Source organism: Acomys russatus, chromosome 25, assembly GCF_903995435.1.
Source record: "Acomys russatus chromosome 25, mAcoRus1.1, whole genome shotgun sequence".
NCBI lineage: Eukaryota > Metazoa > Chordata > Mammalia > Rodentia > Muridae > Acomys > Acomys russatus.
The window spans coordinates 32214377-32240032 of record NC_067161.1 but is presented as its reverse complement, the minus strand read 5'-3'; the positions used below and the strand labels follow the sequence as shown (position 1 = coordinate 32240032).

Genomic DNA, 25656 nt, shown 5'->3' with positions numbered 1-25656 from the left:
TTCCTGGGCCGCAGGGAGCCTAGAATCAGGGTTCTCTAGCCTAAAGCCAATGAGTTCTTTCCTCAGTGGATGAGTGGGTTCCGAATGAGTACCACTCCCACAGCGTGGTGGAGAATGTCTTGTCCCTTAAGTTCATTTAGGCTGTTAAATATACAGAGCTTAATTCAATGGGGTGGGGGTGGGGGGCTGCCTCTGCCATGCAGTTTATTTTTTAAAACACTCTGTGTGTGTACATCCACATGTGGGTGTGTATATGTGTGTGCAGGTGCACACACTGTGCACAGGTGTAGAGTCTAGAAGAGGACATTGGGTGTCCTCCTCAGTCACACTCTGCCTACTCCTCTGGGGCAGAGCAAGTCACAGTGATCCTCCTGTCTCTGACACACTTCAGAGATGGGGCTTCAGACCTGCTGTGGCACACAGCTTCTTATGCTGGTGCTGGGATCAGAAATCTAGCCTTTGTGACTGGTATCAAGTCTTCTTCATCAGCCAGCCATCTCTCCAGCCTCATTTTCCCCCATTTGGAAAGAGAGGTTTATGTCTAACCTAAACTAGCTCAGGGTGAGTCTCCTGTTTTCTCCCAAGTGCTGAGATTACAGGCTTGGGCCAACCACACTCAGTTTACACAGTGCTGGGGAATTGAACCCAGGGCTCTGTGCGTGCTACTAACTGAGCTATGCACCAAGCCTTGTCATATAGGTTATAATGGCTGTGTGGACCTTGCCCCAGAGGGCCAGATACAAGGTATCTGGAACTTTCCCACTCAACCCTAACCAGCCAATGAAATTCTATCTTTTGGGAATAACATACATGGTCAGGTTTTCTTACTTAAATGTTGAAAATTGGACTCCGGTTCTCTCTAGGACACAGGAAGATGTCACATTTAACTTGACCCAACAGAGTCACCCAAGAAAAGGGAACCTCAACTTGATTAGACTAGCCTGTGGCAAGGTTGGTGAGGCATTTTCTTATTTATTGATGTAGAAGGGCCTAGCCTATTGTGAGTGGCACCACCCCTAAGCAGGTGGTCTAAGCAGGTGGTCTAAGCAGGTGGTCTAAGCAGGTGGTCTAAGCAGGTGGTCTAAGCAGGTGGTCTAAGCAGGCGGTCTAAGCAGGTGGTCTAAGCAGGCGGTCTTGAGCTATAGAAGAAAGCTGAGCAGAAGTGCAGGGTGGGGTGGGGGTCCCCGCTTTGAATGCCTGCTTTGGCGGTCCTCCATTATTAAATGTACTCTGTAAACATAAATAAAGCCTTCCCTCCCAAATGTCTGTTCTGGTCAGTGGTTTTTATTACAGCAACAAGAAACTAAATTACGACAAATGCCTTATATGGCCCAACAACAGGCTACACAGTAGTCCTTCAAGGGTGTGTAACAGGCCTTAAGGGAGCTATTAGCTCCCTTGAGTCTCGAGGTTCCAGGGAGCCCTACGCAGGATCTAAGAGGCTCTTTGCAGAACTAGGAGATGGCAGGATCCTGATTATTAGATTCAGCTGTCAACTTGACACAGCCTAAAGTCATCCAGAGGCGTCTGCACTGAAGGATTGCACAGATCAGACGCGCCTGTAACCACATATATATGAGAGAGAGTCTTGACTGGTGATTGGTGTGGTGGGATGGGCCAGCCCACTGTTGGCTGCACCAGCCTTAGGCAGACAGGCCTAAGCTGTCCAAGAAAGCTCGATGAGCGAGAGCCAGACAGCAAGTCAGCAATAACAGGAACGTGGAGACAACAGTCTCAGGACAGTCTGAGGCTAGCACAGGGACACCTGGAAGTCAGAAGGCAGACAGTTTTCTAATCTGATGAGCCAGGTGTTTGCAGCTAACACTCAGAACTCTTCTTTCTGGTCCAGGAGCAAGGGGAGGGTATGCCAACCATCTAAGATCTCAGGAAACAAAGAGCAAAGAGTCTACAGAAATGAGTAAGACAGCACTGCCCTCTGGTGGTCACTGTTCAAAATTGCACCATGGCTTCGCTTAAGACATTTATTGAGAAATATACTTTAGACAATGCAAAAGGCCAAGTGGAAAAAAAAATTATACATTCAACTGGCTGTGACTAACACATTAAAACACGACAAAATCATCCTTACTATGGAGGAACCAATCACAAGGTAGAAGGAACATCTAGGGGATTCACTGTGGCCTGGGAAACCAGGGAAGGAACCGTGATGAACAAGATGATAGTGACAGATCTGAGTCAGTCATGTGCAGAGATAGACCAGGTCCCTCTAACAGACCTCTCACTGGATCCGAACACTTGGGATGGGACAGCCCAACTCCTATAGTCTCGACATCTCTATTGTGTGACTTCTGGAGAAGGGTGAAGCGATGTCTATTCACTCATTACAGGGCACCCGTACCAGAGCAAAGAATGAATCCCACCCAAGTCTGGCTAAGCAAACCAATGAGTTTCCTGAGGTTTCTTCTTCTGGGAGCATCAGTGGGGTGCTACTCTTAAGTGAAACATGGGTGACCCAAAGGCAAAGTCAACACCCAGAAGCCTAGACTAGTGTGGGCGATGCCGGGTGGGAGCACCCAGGAGCTCCCTGTACAGTTTGCCACGCAGAGAATCCCTCAACCGCTGTTCTTTGCTTTGTTCCAGCCTTGGGGAAGGCAGCTGTGAGCACTCCAGTTCTAAACTCCTTCCATTTCATTAGCTTCTTCATCCTTGTAAATTTCCTTAGCTTCCTGCATCTTACCGACCTGCGTCCTCCCTCTGAAGGTGGACCGCAACCTAACCTTGACTTCCGCTGCTATTCCACAGAGCTCTCCAAGCCTTGAGGGAGGTGGGGGCTCTGATTGTTTTTCTCCATCTCAGAACTGAGCATTGGGGCACTGTGCCACAACCATCACCCCCTGAACTTGAATAGGTTATAAGTCTCTGCAGTACCCCATCCATTACAAAAGGCTTCACCCCAGGACCGAAGTTGACAACAGTAATAATTTATGGACATAAGCATAGGTATTTAGAAGGCAAGTTGACAGGCACATCCCATCCACTTAACAAAACAATAGCAGTTGCTTCCCCAAAGCAGAGGCTTTGGCTTACAGTATCAGAGTGAGCTTCTGGGGAGTAGGTCTTAATCCAATCAGGAAGCAGTTAGGTGCACCAACCACAGTGCCACTATTTTGTGAGTAGGGAAATTTTGCCTGGTGTGCTGGTAGTGCAGGATCTGTAGCCAAGCAGGACTATGCATGACAATTTGTCCCGAGAACCTTGCACGTCTTCTAGAGCTACAAAAGCTACCCACCTAGCAAGGGGGGAAATTTCCACTTCGTCTCTGTCTGATTTATCCATGTCCTTCAACCAAAGTATATAGTGTCTTTAGCAAGAGAAGCCTACCATCTAGTTGCAGCATGCACCCAACAGCAGGGGTAACAGCCTTTTATAGTTTATGGCCAACAGATTATTAGGGATTATTCTGGGTGTGGTGGCACATGTCTGTAATCCCAGCACTCTGGGGGCATTAGCAGGTCTCTGTGTTTGATGCTGGCTTTGTCTATATAGTGAATTCCAGTCCAGCCAGGGTTAAAAAGTGAGACTGTCTCAAAAAAAAAAAAAAAAAAAAAAAAAAAGTAGGGAAGTAACCGAGGCCCGGCATGAGGATTTTTATCCAACAAATGTTAAGGCTCCTGAGAGTGCCTCCCTTTAATCCCCTGAACTGTCATCTTTACTGTTCTTTTTTCAAATGTATAAGAGCCTCTAGGGTTAGAATTATATAAAGAAACGTTCTTTCAGAAGATTAGTAGAATCCCCGAAGGCCCCATCATCATCTATTCTAAGCAAATGCCAATTGTTCTTAGATGGCTGGAGGCGAGGGTGTTAGCAAGGGCCAACACACGAGGAAGGATCACCTTGCTTGTATCAATTGTCTCATCAAAAGAGCCATGTTGGGCGCCGCAGTGAGGTAGCTAGGAGACCCTAGTTCTCTGTAATACCCATACCCTGACAGCTTTTTGGAGCCTTTCCAAGTCCTTATCCCCTGGGTGTTCCTGCTGCTCTTGTGGGGTCACTGAAGGGCTTCCCATCTCTGGGTGCTTGTGAGGAACTTCAGGCTCTGCCTGAATAAGGCCAAATCAGGGTGAGGCTGGCCCAGTTTGCTTTCTATTAACATGATAAACACCATGACCAAGAACAACTTGGGGAGGAAAGAATTTATTTGCCTGACATAAGAAGCCTGAGGTGGTTTTAATTAATTAATTTTTATTTTATTTTATTTTTGAGATAGGGTTTCTCTGTGTAGTCCTGGCTGTTCTGGACTCACTCTGTAGACTAGGCTGGTCCCAAACTGAGAGATTCACCTGCCTCTGCCTACAAGTGCTGGGATTAAAGGTGTGCACCACCACACCCCAGCTAAAGGTTACTTTTTTTTTTTTTTTTTTTTTTTTTTTGCCACCTTCATGGTTTTCAGGATCCAACATCAACAAAAATGAAATAGAAACAAAGCTCTAGCAGCTCCTGGTAAAATGGCCCTACAGACACAGTCTAGCCAGGACCCCTGATGCTCCTATAGCCCCATAGAGTCACCCAAGCCATCAGCTTCATACAATTCCTACTTATTTTTAAATGATCTGCACATGCTGGGGGTAGGGGATGGGGGGATGTCTGTGTATGTGTGAGTGCAGGTGCCCATGGGATTCAGAGGAGGGCCGTGAACCCCCTGGCACTGGACTTACAAGTGACTGAGAGCTATAATATAGATGCTAGGAGCCGACCTCAGGTCCTCTGCAAGAGCAGCAGGTGTTTTTAATTACTGAGCCTTCTCTCCAGCCTATTTTAAAGAGACTTTATCTTTAACGGGTCTTAAGTGCACTGACAGGTGTTAAACTCCAAAAAATTAACTAACTTCCTCTACTTCTCCAGACCTTGTTTTCTGAAAAGCACTCAGAGCCTCAAGGAGATTGTTCCTGGAACAATGAACCAATCCAGAGCCTCCACTTTCTCTTTGAGAGGAACCCTGAAGTGTGAGTGCGTCGCTCCTCCCCTCAAGGCTCAGAGAATGTCTAGGAAGACCGGGCAGGAATACTGTAAGAGCCAGAATTTGGTGGGGACTGCTGCAAAACTGTCTTCTGGGCTGTTGCATGCTTGAAGTCACAGCAGCTGTGATGGCCTGCGCAAGTCCCACACGGCATCTGGCCCTCGGAAGGGAGCCAGCTCATGAGGCTTCATGCCTAGCTGAGAGCTATTTGCAGTATACAGAGGCTCAGAGGGGAGAGTCAGTCAGTTCCCTCTGTGGTGTGTCTGTCCTCTGCGGTGTGTTCATCCTCTGGGGTGTGTGTGTCCGTCCTCTGGGGTGTGTCCGTCCTCTGGGGTGTGTCCGTCCTCTGGGGTGTGTCCATCCTCTGGGGTGTGTCCGTCCTCTGGGGTGTGTCTGTCCTCTTATAGGTTGCTGTGCCCCAGTGGATGGCCCTGCACAAAGGCACACAGGGACATCACTAATTGGACTCAGTGGGTTATAAAGAAAAAGAAGAGAATATAAAGTTGGGAGGGAGGTGTGGGGGGATCTAGAAACAGTTGGAAGGGGAAGAGGTGTGGGATATGATCAAGCTATATGGAATACATGGACAAAGTTTTCAAAGAATAGATGAATTTTTTAAAAATTAAAGGAACCCAGGGTCCACGAATACCAGAAAAGTAAACTTATGGACTGATGACGTGCCTCTTGATTTTAGAATTATCCAAATGTGAGAGAGCTTGTGTGCTGGCTAGTTTTATGTCAACTTGACATAGGCTAGATTCATTTGGAAAGAGTGAACCTCAACTGAGAAAATGCACCCGACAGTTGCCCTGTAGGCATGGCCGTGGAGCATTTTCTTGATTGTTGATTGAGGAGGGAGGGCTCAAGCTCACTGTGAACAGTGTCACTTCTGAGCTGATGGCCCTTGGTGCTAAAAAGAAAGGAATAATGAGAAACAAACAAACAAACAAAGAATGAGAATGAGAGAAAGAAACAAAGGGAAAGAAAAGAAACAAAGAAACAAATGAAAAAGAAAGAAAGAAACAAAGAATGAAAACAAAAAAAGAGAGAAAGACAGACAGACAGACAGACAGACAGAAAAGGAGATGGAGCAAGCCATGAGGAGCAAGCCAGTAAGCAGCCTCCTTCTATGGCCTCTGCATCAGCTCCTGCCTCCCAAGGTTTTGTCTTGAGTTCCTACTCTGCCTTCCTTCAGTGATGGACTGAGGTGTGGAACTATACACTGAAATAAACCCTTTCCTCCCCAAGTTGTTTTGGTCACAATGTTTTACCACAGCAACCCTAACAAGACAGCTTGGTAATGTGTAATGCTAACACAAACCCTCTGCTACCCACTGCCTTGACACAATGGGCTCTTCGCTTCCTGCTCTTTCCTGGTGGGCAGGACTTCTTAGTGCCAAACCTTCCTCTCTTTCCTATTGCCGGGCTTTCTCAGGCCATCAGCAGTTAGAATAAAGACGCAAGAGACTTACTCATTTTTATCATAGCCTAGGCCTCAGCTTGTGCTACTACCCAGTTAGCTCATCTAACTTAATTAGCCCACTATTCTACTCCACAACACCCCCCACATGGCCTTTCTCTCACTCAGTCCCAACATCTGTTCCTTCCTGTCAAACTGGTGAATCTACCATGTAGGCTCTGTTTTGTTTGTTTGTTTGTTTGTTTTTGGTTTTTTTGAGAGAGGGTCTCTCTGTGTAGCCTTGGCTGTCCTGGACTCGCTTTGTAGACCAGGCTGGCCTCGAACTCACAGTGATCCACTTGCCTCTGCCTCCCGAGTGCTGGGATTAAAGGCGTGTGCCACCAGGCTCTGTTTTTTAACAATTAAACTTTATTATACAACCCAACTAGCTTACACAAGAGGGGAAAAGGTTAAAGGGAAAAAAGAGTGAACCTTCCGGTATCCGTTCCACGGGACGGGTCTTTAGGTGTCTCTGGCCTGCGTGCTGGTCCAGCCTTTTCGCTGATCCACGTATGCTCAAACCTGGTTTCAACCTGTTGTTCTCTCTTTTCCTCCTGCCTGAGTTACGTGGGAAGGGTGGTCTCTTTCTCCGTTGAGGGCCAATTAGAAAAACAGTAGTCCAGGTGGGGTCCACAGGTCTGCTTCCTGAATTCCAGGCCCAGCTATCACACAGTCTATCACAAGGTATCCATGGTGTGTCCGCCTTTCCTCTCCTGCCTAGATATTGGCCATCAGCTCTTTATTTAAGCAATCAGAAGTGAGGAAGGTGAACGTTACAAAGTCCTGAGGCAGGTGATGAACAGTAGCAAAATCCAGACACTTCTCAGCTGGCTGCCAGCACAGAAGTCACAATTGAATACACAGTGCACAAAAAGATCGCCCCAACGCTTTCTTCTTGTGGACAGCTTTCCAAATCATTGCTGGAAGGACATGGCCAGCCTCTCTATATGTCCTAGGATTTCTTATTTTGCCAGCAGCTTTTGGTTTCATTAAATGTTAACAAGTCCACTTCTTCCAAAATTCAGCAAATTCAATTTCAAATGGGTTATGTAGTCAAGGTGTTGGCCAATATTTCATGGACTAAGTCCAAAATAGCTGTAGTGGTTTGAACGATGTAGTGAGTCCCACCATAGCCTCTGGCATTTGAATACTTGGTTCTAAGGTGGTGGTGTTTGGGGAGGCTTAGGAGGTGTGTGCCTTGTTGTAGGGAGCATTTCAGTGGGAGCAGTGGAAGTTCAAAAAGTCATTTCAAGTGCGCTCTCACTGCTTTCTGTTTGTGGTTTGAGATGTGAGATTTCAGCCGTTCCTGCTACTACACCCAAATCATGGATTCCTGTCACTCCAGTTAACGCTTACAGTAGCTTATTAGCAGCAGGGACACAGAGTGAGAGCTGAGAAGATTCCCTCACACTGGTGCTGTGAGGCCAAAACAGGCACAAAGACAAGTTAAAGGGAGCCCAAAGGGGAAAATATAGTGTCTTAGGGTTTCCATGCTGTGAAGAGACACCATGACCACAGCAAGCACTTCATTGGGGCTGGCTTACAGTTTCAGAGGTTTGGTCCATCATCACCATGGCGGAAGCATGGCAGCGTGCAGGCAGACACGGTGCTGGAGAAGGAGTTGAGAGTTCTACATCTTGATCCACAGGCAGCAGAGAAGGGGACTGTGTCTCACACTGGGCGTAGCCTAAGTATATATAACCTCAAAGCCCACCTCCACGGTGACACACTTCCTGCAGCAAGGCCACACCTCCTAATAGTGTCACTTCCTATGGTCAAGCATTGAAACACATGAGTCCATAGGAGCCCTTCCTATCCAAACCTCTACATAGACCTTACAAGTTAAGAGTTCTGTTTTCAGTTGAGACAGTTAAAGAGAAGTTCCTGTTTGTCCTGTGTTAAGTCCTTGCAAGTTAAGACTTCTAGCTGTAACTAGAAAGCTCCTGTTCTAAATCCTAGTTAAAGAAGTTCCTGTCTGTCCTCGGTTAAGTCCTTGCTAAATAAAGTTTCTATTTGTGGTTTTTAGGTCTCATGCAAAACGCTTGCAACCCCATTCACTTAACATGTATCGTCACCTCTGTGCCTTCCCTTCCCATTGCACCCCTTTCAACAAAGTGTCACAACCAACTCTCTTCCCCTGTGAACACCTTACTCTCCTGTAAGAGGGACTTTAAGAGGCCATTTGGGGCTACTCTCTCAAATCCCAACTTAGGGTGAGGCAGTCCCAGGTGCACCCCAAACTATAGCTTGCTTAATTTTGGACAATGGTGGACTTGGTCTTTTCTCCTGTAGAATCTCAGAGAATCTCAGGTGTTTTGGGGTGCAGTTTCGTATGCACACACATGCATATATGCACTGTATTACCCTGAGTTCTGTTGCTATATATAATGGTGGTCTCATGAGATTTCCTACCCCTTAGTTATGTAGCTTTTATAAAAATGTAGCATATTATTTATATTTTTGTGATAAGCAAACCTTTGTGTTTCTAGGCATACAAATGTATAGCAAGTACAATCCCAGAGTGTTTTACTGTTTAGATAAGGAAATAACACCTTCAGAAATTGTATACCTGTTGTTAAGCAGAGCAAGACTATATTTGGTCCTTTTCTCTGAGCGCGCTATATCAGAAACAGAGATGAACACGTTTGTGTCAGAATTTATTGAGTAATAAAAAAATTGCAAGACACAGCAGCTTTATCGACAGCGATTTGCCAAGAAGCCCCTGTTTCCTTGGTAGCCAGGTGAGGCTAAAACAAGTTCTTTTATAACAATCTATGTGTATGTGAGGGGCGGGGTGTGTGTGTGATGATGTGCTCAGACCAGAGGTCAATACAGGTGTCTTCTCTCATTCTTCATTTGTTTGTTTGTTTGTTTAAAATCCTGGCGCTCCAGGTTTCAGCTATCTTGTCCTTTTCCTTTTTCCTGTAACACCCTCTGAGTCTAAATCAATACATAATTATTTTTACAGCTCACTGTTTACTCTACATCCCACTAAAAGGCGCTGCATGCCAAGTGATGTTCCCTTTTGTTCTCTGGTTAATTTCAAAAGGCTTACAACACAAGATGGTTTCAGTGAGTGACTGCAGGAGGCATAGGCCTGTTTTCTGTCACAGTCAGCTGGCCTCACCATCATTCACACAAATGCAATTACAATGCACCTCACACCCAAGACTCCACAGAGCTGGCGAGCCCGGGACCTTTTTCTGGGGGGTGGGAGGGAGAGGGATATGGGGGCGCACCACTGCAGCTGCGCACCTGAGGGGCCAAAGCCGACTACTTCAAATCCCAGAATCCCTGGGTCCCGGCGTGAACTACATTTCCCAGAGGCCTCTGCGCCAGCCGTCCTAAGACAACCCCCTAAGCCCCGCCCCGCCCCCCGCGAGCTTCGGTGGGCCGCGGGGCGTCTGTAGGATAGGTTTGCTTCCCGGCCGTTAGCTTCCCGTGCTGAATCTCCACGCGCGGTCGCTCGGAGCCTTCATGAGGCGTGGCGGGAGCTGGGGGGGAGGTGAGCCGCACGGCCAGGCTGAAGGAGGCGGAGGCCTGTGGCGTGGGCCACCCTGAGCCACTAGTCTGTCCCCTTTCTGGAGTTTTCTCTAGGGCTCTGGAAATTGACCCCTGGACAGCAGTTGAGCATGTGGGTGGTCAGTAAGTGGAGTGGAGAAGCAACGTACCTGCCTGTGGTCGGATCTGAGCGGGTAGAAATGCGTGCGTCCCCACTGTGGCCACACTCTGGCCCCAATTTCCTGATCTAAAGGCGGGGGACAGTGCCAGCTGAGCTGTAGTAAACAGCGTAGGGTGATCCCTGGCACATAGGGACATAGTGAGTTCCCTCTGTGATGGAGTCCAGTGTCGCCTGAGTCTTGTTTCTGGAAATCCAGAGGCAAGAAGAATGGGGACTTGTCGATTCTCTGATGCCGGCCCCCAGCTCCTGCTTCCCTCTCTGGAGGCAGAAGAGCCAGGCTCAGCTGATGAGACCCTTTCTGAGACACGACTTCTGAGGGGTGCGAAGCAATCCTACTCTTTTTCCTTCTCTCAGATCACACTTTTGGAGACTGTACCCATCCTTGAGAAAAGCGCAGAAAGAGAACATGGCTCCAGAGCAAAGGGAAGGGAAGCCTCAGGTGAGCGCACTGCCATCTCAGTTCTTAGCAGAAGGTGGGTTTTGTATGCTTTTCTTTTCCATTCCTGACTGACGGTCTCCATCCAGTACAGCCTTCACCAGGATTTGGTGCCCGTGGAGGAGTTGGTCCTTCCTCATGAGTGGTTGTATAGGGAACACACCCCATTCTCACAGGGTCTAGCCTTGTTGGTTGCTGATCTCAATCTGTTGTGCTTACTAAATTGACCGTGTCATACAGATGCCCACTTATTGTTAGGGACACACCTGCGGAAAAGTCCTTTCTGGTCTGCTTCCTTCCTTCATGTCTGTTACCCCCCCTACCCCCCACCGCCCCTCACAGGATTTCTTTTTTCTTTTCTTTTCTTTTTCTTTTTCTTTCTTTCTTTCTTTCTTTTTTTTTTTTTCTTCTCCGAGACAGGGTCTCACTGTGTTAGCCTTGGCTGTCCTGGACTTGCTTTGTGGACCAGGCTGGCCTCGAACTGACAGCGATCCTCCTGCCTCTGCCTCTTGAGTGCTGGGATTAAAGGTGTGCGCCACCACGCTCAGCTAAGGATTTCTTGGTATTGCTTTTTGCCCTTGAGAATGCTTGTGACATTTCCCCAGCCTATAGTTTTCTTCCCTTCACTCCGTGGATCCTAGGTTTTGATTGCACCATTCTTGTGAAAACTAATCTTTTTTTTTTTTTTTTTTTTTTTTTTTTTTTTTTTTTTTGGTTTTTCGAGACAGGGTTTCTCTGTGTAGCCTTGGTTGTCCTGGACTCACTTTGTAGACCAGGCTGGCCTCGAACTCACAGCGATCCTCCTGCCTCTGCCTCCCGAGTGCTGGGATTAAAGGCGTGCGCCACCACGCCCGGCGTGAAAACTAATCTTGACCTGCCATTTTAAGGTACAGGAATATAGAGATGCCCCCCCCCCCGCCTCCCCTCCCCCCGCCTCCCCCGCCTCTAGACGAGATGCTGCAAGGGACACAGTTTCAGGAGCCTGCCTCTGAAAACCAGGAAACAGCTTCTCAAGAATCCGTGAAGAGGGTGAGGGTTTCAAGGCAGAAAAGTCAGTCAACACAGTGGTCAGGAAGTGGGGTGCTGAAGACAGCTGACTTCTAACCCATCCCCTCAGTTTGTGGGCCTTGAGCAAGTCTAACTCTCTGTGGCTCCGCTTCCCCAGCAATAAAATAAAAATGGCAACCCTGCCCCCTTCTAGGATAGGTCAGAGGATGACAAAGTTAGTTCATGGGAAGTGTTCAGATGCGGCCAGACACTGATGGCTCAGTCTGTAGTTACCATAGCACCAGATAACACCACATTGATGGTACAGGTTCTCTTTGGAGCCACAAGGGCCTAGGGTGTGGCCAGCTCCTCCTTATCCTTAAGCCTCTACATTCCATCCAGGAGGGTCCAGTTGTGTCCATGCCCTGAACCCTCATCCCTGTGTGTGTGAACCCTCTCCTTCGTCTCCCTTACCTGCTCTCCGTGTGTCAATACCACAGTTAAAAAAGAAAAGAAAAGAAAGTCCCAGTGTCCGGAAGTTTAAGATCAAGGAAAGAACCAAGGCAGTTCAACATACATGGTGGAAACCTTCCACTGTAGTGGTGCTGCTGCCGCCAGTGGTAAAGCTTGTGACATCAGGTGGATTCTGATCTCACATTGTTGTCTCTGAAGTGAAGATCGAAGCTGGAGATGGTGTGTGAGCCTACCAGTCCAGCTACAGAGCTTTTTCGCATTGTTGAAATGATTTTAAACATGTTCCTGTGTGCCGAGTAGATCCGAAATTCTTTAAAAGCCAAGATTATCTTTGGTATTCTCTCCATAGCAAATTCTTTTTCCTATATGTGCATTGCATGCATGTGAAAATTAAAAGTAAAGAATCTTGCAGGACATGGTGGTGCACTCCTTTAATCCAATACTAGGGAGGCAGAGGCAGACAGATCTCTGTGAGTTTGGGGCTAGCCTGGCCTAACAATATCAAGTTCCAGGCCATCCAGCGCTACATAGACTCTGTCTCAAAAACAAAACAAAGAACTCAAAAGAATCTTTACTAGAAAGACTACTAATGACCATGAGGTACATTATTGGCTGTAACTCTCTATACACAAAGCCAGGCTCCTATGCTGTAGAAAATAAAAATGGGCATTAAAGTTTATTATTAAAAGCCTGTAGTTATTATGGCAGTTATTAACTTGCTATCATATCAATAAAAGACACAGATATCTGATAGAATTTTAAATAAGCCTTACTTCACCTGGGGCTGGGCAGATATTACCCGTTAAGCTACCTTGTTACCTCTTCCAAGCCATTTGCTCTAATTATTCCTATTTGGGCTGTGTCCATTCAAAAATAAAAAGTACTTGCACATGCTTTCCATCTGGGCTTCTCTCCATGCCGATCCTCAGACTATTCCTCCTTGGCACATGGTTCTCTCCATGCTAACCCATGGTGCCTCAGCTTCCTTCTCTCCCTCCCATGATCCTTCTGTTCTCCACACCTGTGAACTTTGTCCATGCCTACCTCATTTCTGCCCTGCCCAAGTATGTAGGCATTTTATTGGTCAAAAAGGGATTACACAGCCAAGATTACACAGCAACATTTGGGGTGTGTGATGATAGTCTGCTTGTAAGAGACAGCAAGGATGGGCTGGAGAGATGGCTCAGAGGTTAAGCACACTGACTGTTCCTCCAGAGGTCCTGAGTTCAATTCCCAGCAACCATGTGGTGACTCACAACCATCTATAGTATGGTCTGATGCCCTCTTCTGGCCTGCAGGTGGACATCCAGGCAGAGCAGTGTATACATAATAAATAAATAAATAAATACGTCTTTAAGAGACAGCAAGGAGACCTTGGGAAGCAAGATCATTTATTAACAATCAAATACAAAGCACCAGACCAGACTGTTGTAATCCTTCCTTTTTGTCTAATTAAAAAGGATATATATATATATATATATATATATAGAATATACGGTAAGAACAAGTATGAAGCATAAAAACCAATAGGTAAGACATGCATACTGTCTAGTCTAAATGTATTTGTCAACGTTGATGAAAACACACTCCTATCTAGGCGAGTCTGTAGTCTTGGACCTAAATTATTTTCTCTTATTTCTTGTATCTTATCAACCTAAAAACATCTGTTTAGATCTTAAAACATCTTCTTAACTGCTAACTAAGTTTAATTACAAAGCTATAACTATTTAGTCTTAAACCTAATCAGAGACTTGAGGAATAAAATTATATCTGAGTCAGCAGGAAGTGCAGACAAGCAGCTTCAAAAATCTAATAAAACGACAGAGGCAGCTGCCTGGACAGTCACCCAAAATCTCTCTATAACGTTGGAGCATTATCATCAGCCTTCTGGCTCAGTATATCTGACAAACATTTTTGTGAAGCAGGAACTATGAAGGACTCACTCACCCTGTCTTGACAGAGCTAGGCAATCAACTTAGTCTGTGTCCACGTCTCCTCCATTTTCAGGCAGCATTCTGCTGTGGTTGCATAGGGGCAGTTGCCCATCGGCTAGCTTGCCGTAGTTGAAGCCATCATCTTCTGATGGAGAGTCTTCGATGCTCGTCAACATTGCTATTCTTTGTGTATTTGTCACTGCTTGAATTAATCATTAAATGGATTACTTAGCCTCTTTAGAACCCTCAGTGACATTTTATGATGGCCTGTCCACCTTCCACACTGTCACCTCCCTCGTCCCGTACGAGGTTGGTCCTGAGTGAGATGGAATGGCTTCTCCTCACAGGTGCCAGTGACATTTGAAGATGTGGCCGTGCTCTTTACTCGGGATGAGTGGAAGAAGCTGGATGCCTCCCAGAGAAGCCTGTACCGCGAGGTGATGCTGGAGAACTACAGCAACCTGGCCTCGCTGGGTGAGGAGACTCCCTGTGGGCAGAGATGCAGCCGCGAGGGCCCCGCACCTGCTTCCCTGGACGGAGGCTGTGGCCATTAGAACACCCTAGGCTGGGTTTTGTTGTAGGGCTGTACAGATCAGATCTCTATAAATAATGAAACTGTTTTCCACTTCCAGGTGTTTACATGCCCCAAATAGGAGAACAAAGAGGTTGATAGTCATACTGTCCCTCGCTGTCTGTAACTTGACAGTAGAAATTCCTTCAGTGTTGACGCTGCATTTTCATGTTATATTTATTCTGGGTTGCTTGTAACAAAGACTTCCCTCAGCCTTCCTATTTCTTGCCTTTCTCACTTCTCTTTTGTACACAGGTAAATGCGGTATACTTTGTTGTTGTTAATTTAAAGATGGAGTCTAATGTTTATTATTAGGCTATGATTACTACGGCAGTATTTTCTAACTTGCTATCAGTCATTAAAAGCAGCCTTGGTTTACCCAGGGCAGGGCAGATACTGATCCCCTGAACTGCCTCCCATATCTCCCTGCCCCAACCCCAATCCACCGCCTCCTAATAATTTCTGTTGAGCTACTTCCCATCCATAATTCCAAATACTTGCTACTGTTCTTCCTCTGGGCCAAACCCTCCACCCACGCCGGCCATGTGCTTCTCACTCTGCCTAGCCCATGGAGGTGGCCCCTTCCTTCTCCTCCTCTCTCCTGTCTCCTTCCCAAGATCCTCTTCCAGTCTCTGACTGCTTCCCTTCCCAGAACCTCTCTGTCCCAAAAGCCCTCAAACCTTAGCCACACCTATCCCATTTGCCCGCCCAGATGTGTCGGCTTTTAATTGGTCAAACAGGAATAAGTTTTCAGGCAAGGTTGCAAACATTTAGGGCAAAAAAACAAGCCAAGCAATGGTGGTGCACGCTTTTGATCCCAGCACTCAGAAGGTAGAGGCAGGCAGATCTCTGTGAGTTCAAGGCCAGCCTGGTCTACAGAGCAAGCTCCAGGACAGCCAGAGCTACACAGAGAAACCTTGTCTCGAAAAACAAAAAACAAACATTTTGGGCTATGTGAGTCTGCTCATTTGGGCAGCAACCAGACCAACTCCCAACACTCTATCCTTGAAAAGAAGCCCATGTGTTCCCGCTGCAAACAGGCGACCTGACAGCTACTCATTTTATTCTGGCTGCGTACCCAACATTCCTTTTCGAGAGTGCTAAGGCTGCCTGTTTAGCATATTTCCGCAATGTACAATTAGCTCTACCAGTCATGTCCTGTGAGCCACTTGGCTTCTGCTTAACACATCCCGTCACATGACAGGGAACAGCTAAAGTACCCAATAGAAGTGTCCTGTCCCTTCCTCTGGGTTTCTCACACAAATACTGTACTGCATGTTCCTATTAAAACTAAGTCTTTTTACTGTTTCTGTGAATTTTGTGTGTGATCAGGATTTCCATTTGCCAAACCAAAGATGATCTCCGTGTTACAACAAGGAGAGGAACCCTGGAAAGCAGAGAAAGAAAGTCATGGTGAGTGGGGGTGGGGGGCCTGTGATACTCCGCAAAATAGAATGGAGGGTAGCCTCAGTGACTGGAGACCAACCTGGACCAGCAGGTCGTGCTTTAGTGATGGCTGCTAAGTGCGAGGACCAGGGGATGAGGAGATAAAGGCCACAGAAAAGCTGGTTTCAGGAAATGTCTTATGCCAAGCAAGTTTATTAAGAAGTTCAGATTGCCAGGCATAGTGGTACATGCCTTTAATCCCAGCACTTGGGAGGCAGAGGCAGGTGGATTGCTGTGAGTTCGAAGAGAGCCTGGTCTACAAAGCAAGTCCAGGACAGCCAAGGCTAGTACAGAGAAACCCTGTCTCAAAAAACAAAAACAAAAACAAAAAAGAAGTTCAGCATCTTATATACTATTTGCGGTGGGGTGGCGGGATGGGACGGAGTCAGCGGAAAGCTATTGCACAATGGTGCCAATCAAGTTATGCTGAGCAAGGGGGATACAGAAAGAATATAGTAAAACTGTCATAGTTCAAGCGCAAAGCAGCTTTGGGACTGATAACCAGAGGCCCTTAGGGTCAGAAGACTGGGGTTCTCAGGATCTGAGACCTAAGCTCTGCCAAAGCCCTGGCCTATGACAGGATTGTCTTTGCACTTTTTATTTAGTATGAAAGCTTGGCCTTAGCTTAGGCTCTTACAACTTAAACTGACCCCTTTTTAGTAATCTATGCTCCACCTCATGGCTCTTTGCTTCTCAGTCCCAGCACCCTGTTTCTTCCCCGACAGCTGGCTGCTGAATCTCCCACACCCAGTTCATTCCCAGAGTTCCTATCTCTGGCTGGAAGTCCTGCCCATGCTCTCCTGCTTTGCTATAGGGTGTTCAGCTCTTTATTAAACCAATCAGAATGTGTTGGAGGGAATGTTTGTAAAATATAATGCAGTAAGAATAATAACAATACTGCAGGTACAGAACTCAACATTTGAATAATACAAAGGCAACCTCTACACCGTGCACAAAAAGGTCACCCCAACACTGCCACCAGGCCATTACTGGCTCTGCCAAGCATATTCTTGGTTTTATATAAGAGACTATGTTCCTTTTCCATACGTCAGGGCCTCAGGGAAGGCCTTGGATCAGCCTGTCCCTCATCAGGTGCCTTCTTCGGGTACTTGATCATTAAGGACTGTTAGGAAAGGGCAAGCCCAAGCCCCTAGGCCCTAGCCTCCCTCCTGTCTCTGCTCCCTTTTCAATTGAGCATCTCAAAGTCTCTTACTCTTTCCAAGGAGGGCTGCATTTCATGTACAGGAACTTAGTATGTTTAAGGGTATATTGAAAGTAACTCAATATTCGGACTACAGGATAGTCCCATACAACAATTATCTGACCAGGATGTCTGCTGCTACTGAGAAATTCTGACATATATCCTGACTTTATTTACTGACAGTGGGTTGTTATATCCGAGAGTAGCAGAGGAATGCTCCAATTTCATTCAAGATGCTTAGAAAAACTTTTCTTGTATAGGTTTTTCATATTTCTTGTATTCCTCTTGTTCTTTCTAAAAATGCCTTTGTGTGTCAATTCTATATGCGCTTCTTCCCTGAATGAGTTTTAGGAGATGCTCTGCCGTCAGCGAATGCAGGCAGGTTTTGGGTTGTTTGTTTTTTTAACTTCTCTCTGATTTATTTGTCTGACTGGGCTAATGAATATTTTCTTAAAGATGAATAGTAGGGAAAATGGGTATACTTGCCTCATTCTTGATTATAGTGGAAATACAGTGTCTCTTCATTAAATAAAGTATTGGCTTTGGACCAAACTATTTGAATTTTATCATGTTGTGGAGGTATGCCTCAAGTCCTGTTTATGCTTATTACCTGTGTGACACAGATTTTTATTGAAGGCTTTCTTGGCATCTCTAGATAGACATTTTCCACTTTAACACATATGCTGTACTTGTGTATCACATGGTAAATGATGGACTGACTACACTGATGCTGCTGTCAGTGTGATAGAGATGAAAGCGGACTGCCAGCCTGTGACACTGCAGTCAGAAAAAGTTAATACATGGGACTGGGGACATGAACAGGCAGTTAAGAGCATTTGTGCTTGCAGAGGACACAGCTTTGTTTCCTAGACTCCCGTCATGGCTCACAGTCATCCATGACTCTAGTTCCAGAGGTTCCAGTGCCTTCTCCTGACCTCTGCAGGCAATTAGCATGCAAGTGCTGTACATGCATACACACAGGCAAAACATACATAAATTAAGACAAGTAAATCTAATTTAAAACTTTTTAAAACAGTAGCATGCAAGCTAGTCAAAGTGGTGATGTTCTCCATTGATCTCAGCACTCAAGATCCCTATGAGTTCGAGGCCAGCCTGCTCTCTACCCTACGTTCCAGGCCAACCAGGGTTACACAGTGAGACCCTGCATCAAAACTGGATAAATAGAAATTAACAGAATGTATTATTCATGCTTAGAAGTATAAAAGTATAGTACTAGAATTACGTTCAATATATAATATTTGATAATAGCTGTAAGTTACTATATTGCTGGTTCATGACTACTGTGCTTTGCATTTTGTATTTTAATACTTTGTATTAAATTATGCTTGTGCTTATGGGAAGAAAGGCTTAGGTGGCGATGTTAAACTAGGAGCAGTCTCATCCACATCATGTTTACCATATCTTTTGATTACATCAAGACACGTACATCCAGTGGTTAATCTACACCATGTAGATTGGTGTTAGGTATCCTCTGTGATGCTTACATGAAGATGGCCTACCTCATTTAGGACCACATTTCTCAAAGCATATCCCTGCCATTAAGTGATGCTTTGCTGTATCTTGTAATAAGTGCTATAGTGAGAGGAAGGGTGTGGATAGCTAGACTCAGTCAGGAAAAGATGCAACAGAGAAGTTGTTTGCATTGCATTGGAGGGCTGCTAAGGATTTTGACAGATAAGAAAGGGAAAATTAAGAACTTCAAAATGAAAAAGAATGGCAAAGGTACCATAATTTCTGAATCCATCATGGGCTTTGGGTACCAGGCTACATTTCCTAATTCATACTCCTCTAACCCCTCTACTGGTTACTCTTACCTCATCCCTCCATAAATGAGCTTGTTTATCCTTTGTTCACTCCAGTTGATACGCTCTCATCTGCTCTTTTAGTCTTCATTTTCCTATTACCTTTAGGCATACAGTATTTATTTAGGTATCATTGTCCTTCTTCCTATACATTTAGTCTGAGCTAATCACACCTATCACTGGCAATTTTTTTCTTCCAGGATGTAAGAGCAGCCTTCACACGACAAAATCAACTCAAACTAAAGAGTCATCATTTCAGAGATTAAAAAGGAAGCAACTCAAAAGTGATAGGTCCTGGGACAGTTTTAAAACACAGGACAAAAACAAAAGCTTAGAAATAATGTCAGTCACCCATACAAAAATCCTTATTGTAGATAAAAGCCATAAGAATTTTGGCTCTGGTCTGAATGTCAGCCTGAAGTCAACTGGGAAACAGAAGATTGCTAGTGAAAAAACACAAGGAAATAGCGTCAAGAAAAATTCAAATTCACTTAATCAGCCAAAAATCAGGACAGCAGAGAAACTCTATAAATGTAGTACTTGTGAAAAAATTTTCATGCACAACTCATCCCTTCGCAAACATCTGAAAACCCATACTGGAGAGAGATTATTTCAGTGTAAAGAGTGTTTGAAAGCCTTCAGCCAAAGTTCAGCCCTTATTCAACATCAAAGAACACACACTGGAGAGAAGCCCTACATATGTAAAGAGTGTGGGAAAGCCTTCAGCCATAGTGCATCACTTGGTAAGCACCTAAGGACTCATACTTTGGAGAAATCCTATACGTGCAAAGAATGTGGAAAATCCTTTAGCAAAAGGTCTGGCCTTTTTTTGCATCAAAAAATCCATGCCCGAGAAAATCCTCATAAATATAACCCAGGTAGGAAGGCATCCACTTCCCTTTCAGGATGCCAGAGAATTCATTCCAGAAAAAAGACCTACGTGTGCAATGAATGTGGCAACACCTTTAAGTCTAGCTCATCCCTCCGTTATCATCAGAGAATCCACACTGGAGAGAAACCTTTCAAGTGTAGTGAATGTGGCAGAGCCTTCAGTCAGAGTGCATCTCTGATTCAACACGAAAGAATCCACACGGGAGAAAAGCCCTACAGATGTAATGAATGCGGGAAAGGCTTCACTTCTATCTCAAGGCTCAATAGACACCGAATAATTCATACAGGAGAGAAGTTTTATAACTGCAGTGAGTGTGGCAAAGCCTTAAGTTCCCATTCAACTCTCATCATTCATGAGAGAATTCACACCGGAGAGAAACCATGTAAATGCAAGGTTTGTGGGAAAGCCTTCAGACAGAGTTCAGCTCTGATCCAGCATCAGAGAATGCACACTGGAGAAAGACCCTATAAATGTACCGAGTGTGGGAAAACGTTCAGGTGTAACTCGTCCCTGAGTAACCACCAGCGAATCCACACTGGAGAGAAACCTTATCGATGCCAGGAATGTGGGATGTCCTTTGGCCAAAGTGCAGCTCTTATTCAGCACCGAAGGATTCACACAGGAGAGAAGCCCTTTGAGTGTAGCACGTGTGGGAAGAGTTTTAGACAAAGCTCCTCGCTTATTGCACATCAGCGAATTCATACTGGAGAGAAGCCCTATGAGTGCAGTGCATGTGGGAAGCTCTTCAGCCAGAGATCTTCCCTAACCAATCATTATAAAATTCATATTGAAGAGGACTCCTTGAACACAGATTTACACGAGTAAAAACAGTTAGCCAAAGTTCCTCGGAGAATATATTCTACATATTGACTTAGGAAGCATAGTGACGATGAGGAAACTTTTAGTCCTATATGACATTAAAATTGGAAGAAAAAACTTTGGTCATATAATAATTAACAGAAAGATTTCAAACCTATCAGTCACTTTTTAAGATCAGATGCTTCACTGTTGCAGACATTGGCATTGGCCATTTGTAAGGTAAAAGGAACACTTTTATTCTTTTGTCTGAATTATATAATATATGCAATATATAAACACTAGAAAAATCTGAGTGCAGGGTTTGTCATTAACAAAAGGAATATCAGCTATTAGTATTACAGCCAATATTTTAATAGTAAATAATTGAAATATATGCATTTTAAAAGCAATGAACCAAATTAAAAAACAAAAAACTACCTCGCACTGTCTTTTCCTAAGCTATTATCCAACTGCATGGTTTTTATTAAAGAGGAAGAAAGAAAACTGTTGTCTTAAGTTGTTGTTTTCTGGTTTTCTAGCTTCCCCACAGCACTCCCATACTTAATACACATAATTCCGTGTTGTCAGTTACTTTGCTTCATTGTTTTGAATCACTAGTTATGAGGCCATGTCCTTAATGGTAATATTAAAGACTTGTCTTAGTTACCTTGGAGCGAGAAGGCTAGCTTAACTCGCCAAAACAAGCTGTGAGAGAGCAATTAAGGAAGACACTGAACATCAGCTACCCCCGACATGAACCCCCAAACATGCACTCCACACACACACATAAGACAAAATTCCATTTTCCAATGCTAGTATATAGGCATAATCGATTTTTACATATTGGCCTTGTGTAAGTAACATGGATAATTTATTTTGTGTGTGCATGGTACATGTGTGCATACAGATTTCTTTCTAATGGTGTATTTGTAGATTCTTTGCATTCACAATCATGGTAACTACAAATACCATTTTTTTTTCCTCTTCTAATTGGTGTCTTACCTTTCTTACAGTGTGGCACTACCTAAACCATTTTAGGTTTTCTCACCTGATCACAGTGTCTTTTATTTAATTTTCTGTGCAGCATGGGACCATACAGTGAATATAAACGATAGCACTTTTCCGTTTACACACTAGCTTCAGCTTGTTTACACACCACTAGCTTCAGCTTGTTTACACACTAGCTTCGGCTTGTGGATGCTTTCTGAAGCTGACTGAGCGGCTCTTGTGCTGTGAGTTTTATAAAAAAAGGAATAGTATTTTGTTACATCCACTTTGCGCACTGACTAAAAATTATAGTTTTTCTCTTCACTATTTTAAGAATAACATTGTTCTGATTTCCATCACCACCGGGGCCTAGAAGTCAACTAGGCAGCGATTTGATGGTGCATGGATGAAATAAATCATTTTTCGCCATCCTGTATAGTGTGCGTGTGTGTGTGAGAGAGAGAGAGTGTGTCAAGTTTCTTCCATAATAACTAGAAACCCAACTGAAGTGACCATGATTATTTTCTAAGAACTTAGAGCATAAAGAAATTATATTTATTTTATTTTATGAGTGTTTTGCCTGCATGTATGTGTTTGTTTCATGTGTGTGCACTGTCTAAGGAGATCAGAAGAGGATATTTGATCCCCTAGAACTGGAGTTATAGTTGTGAGCTGCCATGTGGGTGATGGGAATCAAATCCAGGTCCTCTGCAAGAGCAGCCAGTGTTCTTAACTATGGAACCATTTCTCCAGCCCCAGAAAATTTTATCATCCATAGGTGGATGATAAAATACAATAGATGGAACAGTAATAACTCAGGAGGCAGAGGCAGGCAGATCTCAGTGAGTTCAAGGCCAGCCTGGTCTACAAAGTGAGTCCAGGACAGCCAAAGGCTACACAGGGAGAGCCTGTCTTGAAAAAAAAAAAAAAAAAAAAAAAAAGCTGTAGTTAGTCCTTCAAAGCCTGAAGGTATGACTTAGGATAATAGGTCTGTCTTTCTCAGGTTATAAAGTTATGTCAGTATTACCTATCATATAAATGTAAAGATTGTTCTCATTTTGAAACATAACTTTCCATGAGAGTCCTGAATAAAGATTCAAGAAAAATGTGTATTTCTAGATCCTGTACTGTTCTAAGTTACATAGTCTTTGGCCTTTTCAAGGCCAGAGATTGGCCAATGTCATTAATGCACAACTTTTTGATGGGTTTTTGTTCTCTTTCCCCTCCCCCCTCCTGTCCTGTTTGGTCTTAAGTCAGGATTCTCTGTGCAGCCTAGTTCCCAAGCATGATCTTCCTGCATCAGGCTCGAGTGCTGAGGTCACAGGCAAGGGCTGCTGCACTGAACAGTTGCTGTATTGCAGTAGGGTTCTTAAGAATATGTATCAGCTCAAAAATTAAATGCCTATTGTATGCATTTTTATATAAAAGGCAGTGTGATTGAGACTAGAACAGAAACTACAGTTTCCCTTGTATTGTTAGAAACAATGTTAGTATATTGCTGGATAAAATATTGTTGGTTATAATGGGGGAGCACCTCATCTCACTGTGATGGAACAGTGTCAACACCAGCCAGATTAAAGCGGGGGGGTGGAAAGCAAATAAGATTGATAATTTCATAAAATAATACTAAAATTGTTGTTTTTAATAAAAACATTCATAAGGACCAGGGAAATCATGATGGGGGAGGACAATATGTATCAAGTTAGTGGCTGAGATGCTAGTTCCAAACATTCCTCTAAATATTGTCTGTGTGTGGTGTTGGCTCTGATTCCTTAATGATTCTACTTTATTAGGGATTTATTAAAGGCATGTACCCCCCCCCCTTACAACCTGACTACTCTAAATAGGAGGGAAAGGAGATTAAGGAGAACAAGAATGAAACCTTCTGGGTATCAGTTCCACAGGGCAAGTCCCCTGGCGTAGTTCTCAGGAGTCCAGCAGATCATTTATCAGACAGAAGAAGCTGCACCATCCGTGGACTGGTGGACTGAACATGGAGGTCTCCACCAAGCTTGCCACCGCTGCCAAATCCTCCAGCTCCTCGCGCTGTGGGCTGGAACCTCCGATTTTTCTCTCTGGTTCCCCAATGTCCTTTCTCTCTCTCTCTCTCTCTCTCTCTCTCTCTGTCTCTCTGTCGTCCCCCCCCCCCCCCCGCCTCTCTCTCTCTTTTTCTCCTCCCATCTGAGTCTATCTAAGATCTTCATCAGTTTGTAGAGACAAAGTCTCAGTGGGGCGAATCATCCCAAGACTGTTTTCACCTTGGGTCCAGACTAAGGCAAGGCTACATTCTCTCCACAGTGTGGGTGTGTGCACTTGAGTGCAAGTGTACATGGAGGCTGGAGAGACTGGATAGGATGCCCTGGAGATGGGAGTTACAGCTGGTTAGAGCTGCTTGCAGCAGGTGTTAACAACAGAACTGGGGCCCTCTCTCTGCAAGAACAGTAGTTGCTCTTAACTACTAAGCCATCAAGTCCTCAACTGGGACGATTTTCACTTTCCCTTAATTTTAAATAGACAACTATGGGAAAGAGCCAGACACTACCAGCGAAGGGCAATGAAGCAATTTGTATTCAGTGTGTTGGCAGTAGGGACAGCCACTTCCATTATGCACGAGCTGAACTCTGAATACAGAAAAGGCGAACTAGAGACTTAGAGCCAACAAGACAGCACAGTGGGCATCAAAGAGCAGTTTCCTGCTGAAGGTTTGTCAGAGGCTCACCGCGTAAGGTGTGGGGTTAAAGGAATTTGGTCACATGTAGAGAGTGGAGGACTTAGCAGGATTTTTGAGTCTTGTCAAAAAGTGGCCTCCAGAGCTCAGGCCAGCCTGGTCTACAAAGCGAGTCCAGCACAGCCAAGGCTACACAGAGAGACCCTGTCCCGAAAACCAAAACCAAAAAAAAAAGGGGGGGGCTTCCAAAAGCCTCTCTAATATTTGGTTCAGGACACAGTTTTTGTAGCAAGAAACAGAAGATTTGCATCCTGAAGTGGGAAAATAGAAGTTAAAGTGTAGGAAAGGGACTAGGTGGGAAGGAAGTCAACCTAAGTAGACGGCAGATGGATGATAGAAATTGGGGTGAATGTGACCACAGTGCACTGTATGCAAGTATCATGATGTCAGAGTTTTAAGAAAAACATTAAAAAGGCACAAGCAAATATTACAATCTCTAACCTATCTTAAGATGTCATACACGTCTCCAAGTTCCAAAGTTGTAGTCGCAGCCAAAATTATCTCAGCATCCACGAGTTTCACCCACAGAGGTGATTGGTTTGCCAGTGACAATTCTGCAGCCCTAGGAAGAGCGACCAACAACTGAGCCAGTGCTTGTGATTCGCTAGCTCCCACTCACCGAGTGATGCAGCTCTGGCACGCTGTGGGGAGGGTCTGCGGATTGAAGAGATGACACAACAGTGGGTCATTCTCATTCGTGCTAAGAGAATGCCGTTTATTGGGAGTAACAGAACTGCTTATATACGGGAGGAACCAGCACTCAAACAGCACTGTGGAAAGTCCCCAAGAGGAGGCAAACCAAGGGCCAAATAATCGACTCAAAACAAGGAAAGTGAAGGCAACCAGTGGAGCACAATGTTTCAACTGCAGAGAAAAACAAGTAATGTTTCAACTGCAGACAAAAAGAAGTAATGGTCAGTACCGGCACAGCTGCAGTTCTCCACAGAGTGACACTAAGTCACGTTACTACTTTACCTCTCATGCTCCCTCACGCAAGTGGGTGTCCAGTGTCCTCTGATCTAGGGAAGGAGAGTGTTCTAGAACTGTTTTGTTTGTTTTATTTTGTTTTTTGAGACAGGGTTTCTCTGTGTAGGCTTGGCTGTGCTGGCCTGGAACTCTAAGAGATCCGCCTGCCTCTGCCTCCCAAATGCTGGGATTACAGGTGTGCCCCACCATGCCAGGCTCTAGAACCAGTTTCTTTAAGCAAACAGGTAAAGTGGCAAACCATGCACAAGCACTACAGGAGCAAGCCCACGCCTA

General features: G+C 44.9%; 1 protein-coding gene across 3 annotated transcripts; it reads left to right on the top strand.

The window, feature by feature from the left end:
- The first annotated feature begins 9805 nt into the window (after window positions 1–9805).
- LOC127208727 (zinc finger protein 354B) lies at window positions 9806–20722 on the top strand. 3 transcript variants are annotated; one of them, XM_051168261.1, is made up of 5 exons: window positions 9806–9942; window positions 10474–10558; window positions 14298–14424; window positions 15854–15934; window positions 19192–20722. In XM_051168261.1, exons 2-5 carry the CDS (start codon window positions 10526–10528, stop codon window positions 20706–20708), a joined length of 1758 nt encoding a protein of 585 aa, XP_051024218.1. In that variant the 5' UTR covers window positions 9806–9942; window positions 10474–10525; the 3' UTR covers window positions 20709–20722. The 3 variants fall into 3 exon arrangements, with proteins under 3 accessions (XP_051024218.1, XP_051024219.1, XP_051024220.1); XM_051168262.1 differs by having other exon boundaries at window positions 9825–10005; XM_051168263.1 differs by lacking the exons at window positions 9806–9942; window positions 10474–10558; window positions 14298–14424 and adding an exon at window positions 14453–14776.
- Window positions 20723–25656: the final 4934 nt, after the last annotated feature.

Coding starts and splice junctions, on each gene's coding strand:
- LOC127208727 (XM_051168261.1), top strand. CDS start 10,526: ATGGCTCCAGAGCAAAGGGAAGGGAAGCCTCAG. Junction 10,559..14,297: donor AAAGGGAAGGGAAGCCTCAG/GTGAGCGCACTG, acceptor TTCTCCTCACAG/GTGCCAGTGACATTTGAAGA. Junction 14,425..15,853: donor CAGCAACCTGGCCTCGCTGG/GTGAGGAGACTC, acceptor GTGTGTGATCAG/GATTTCCATTTGCCAAACCA.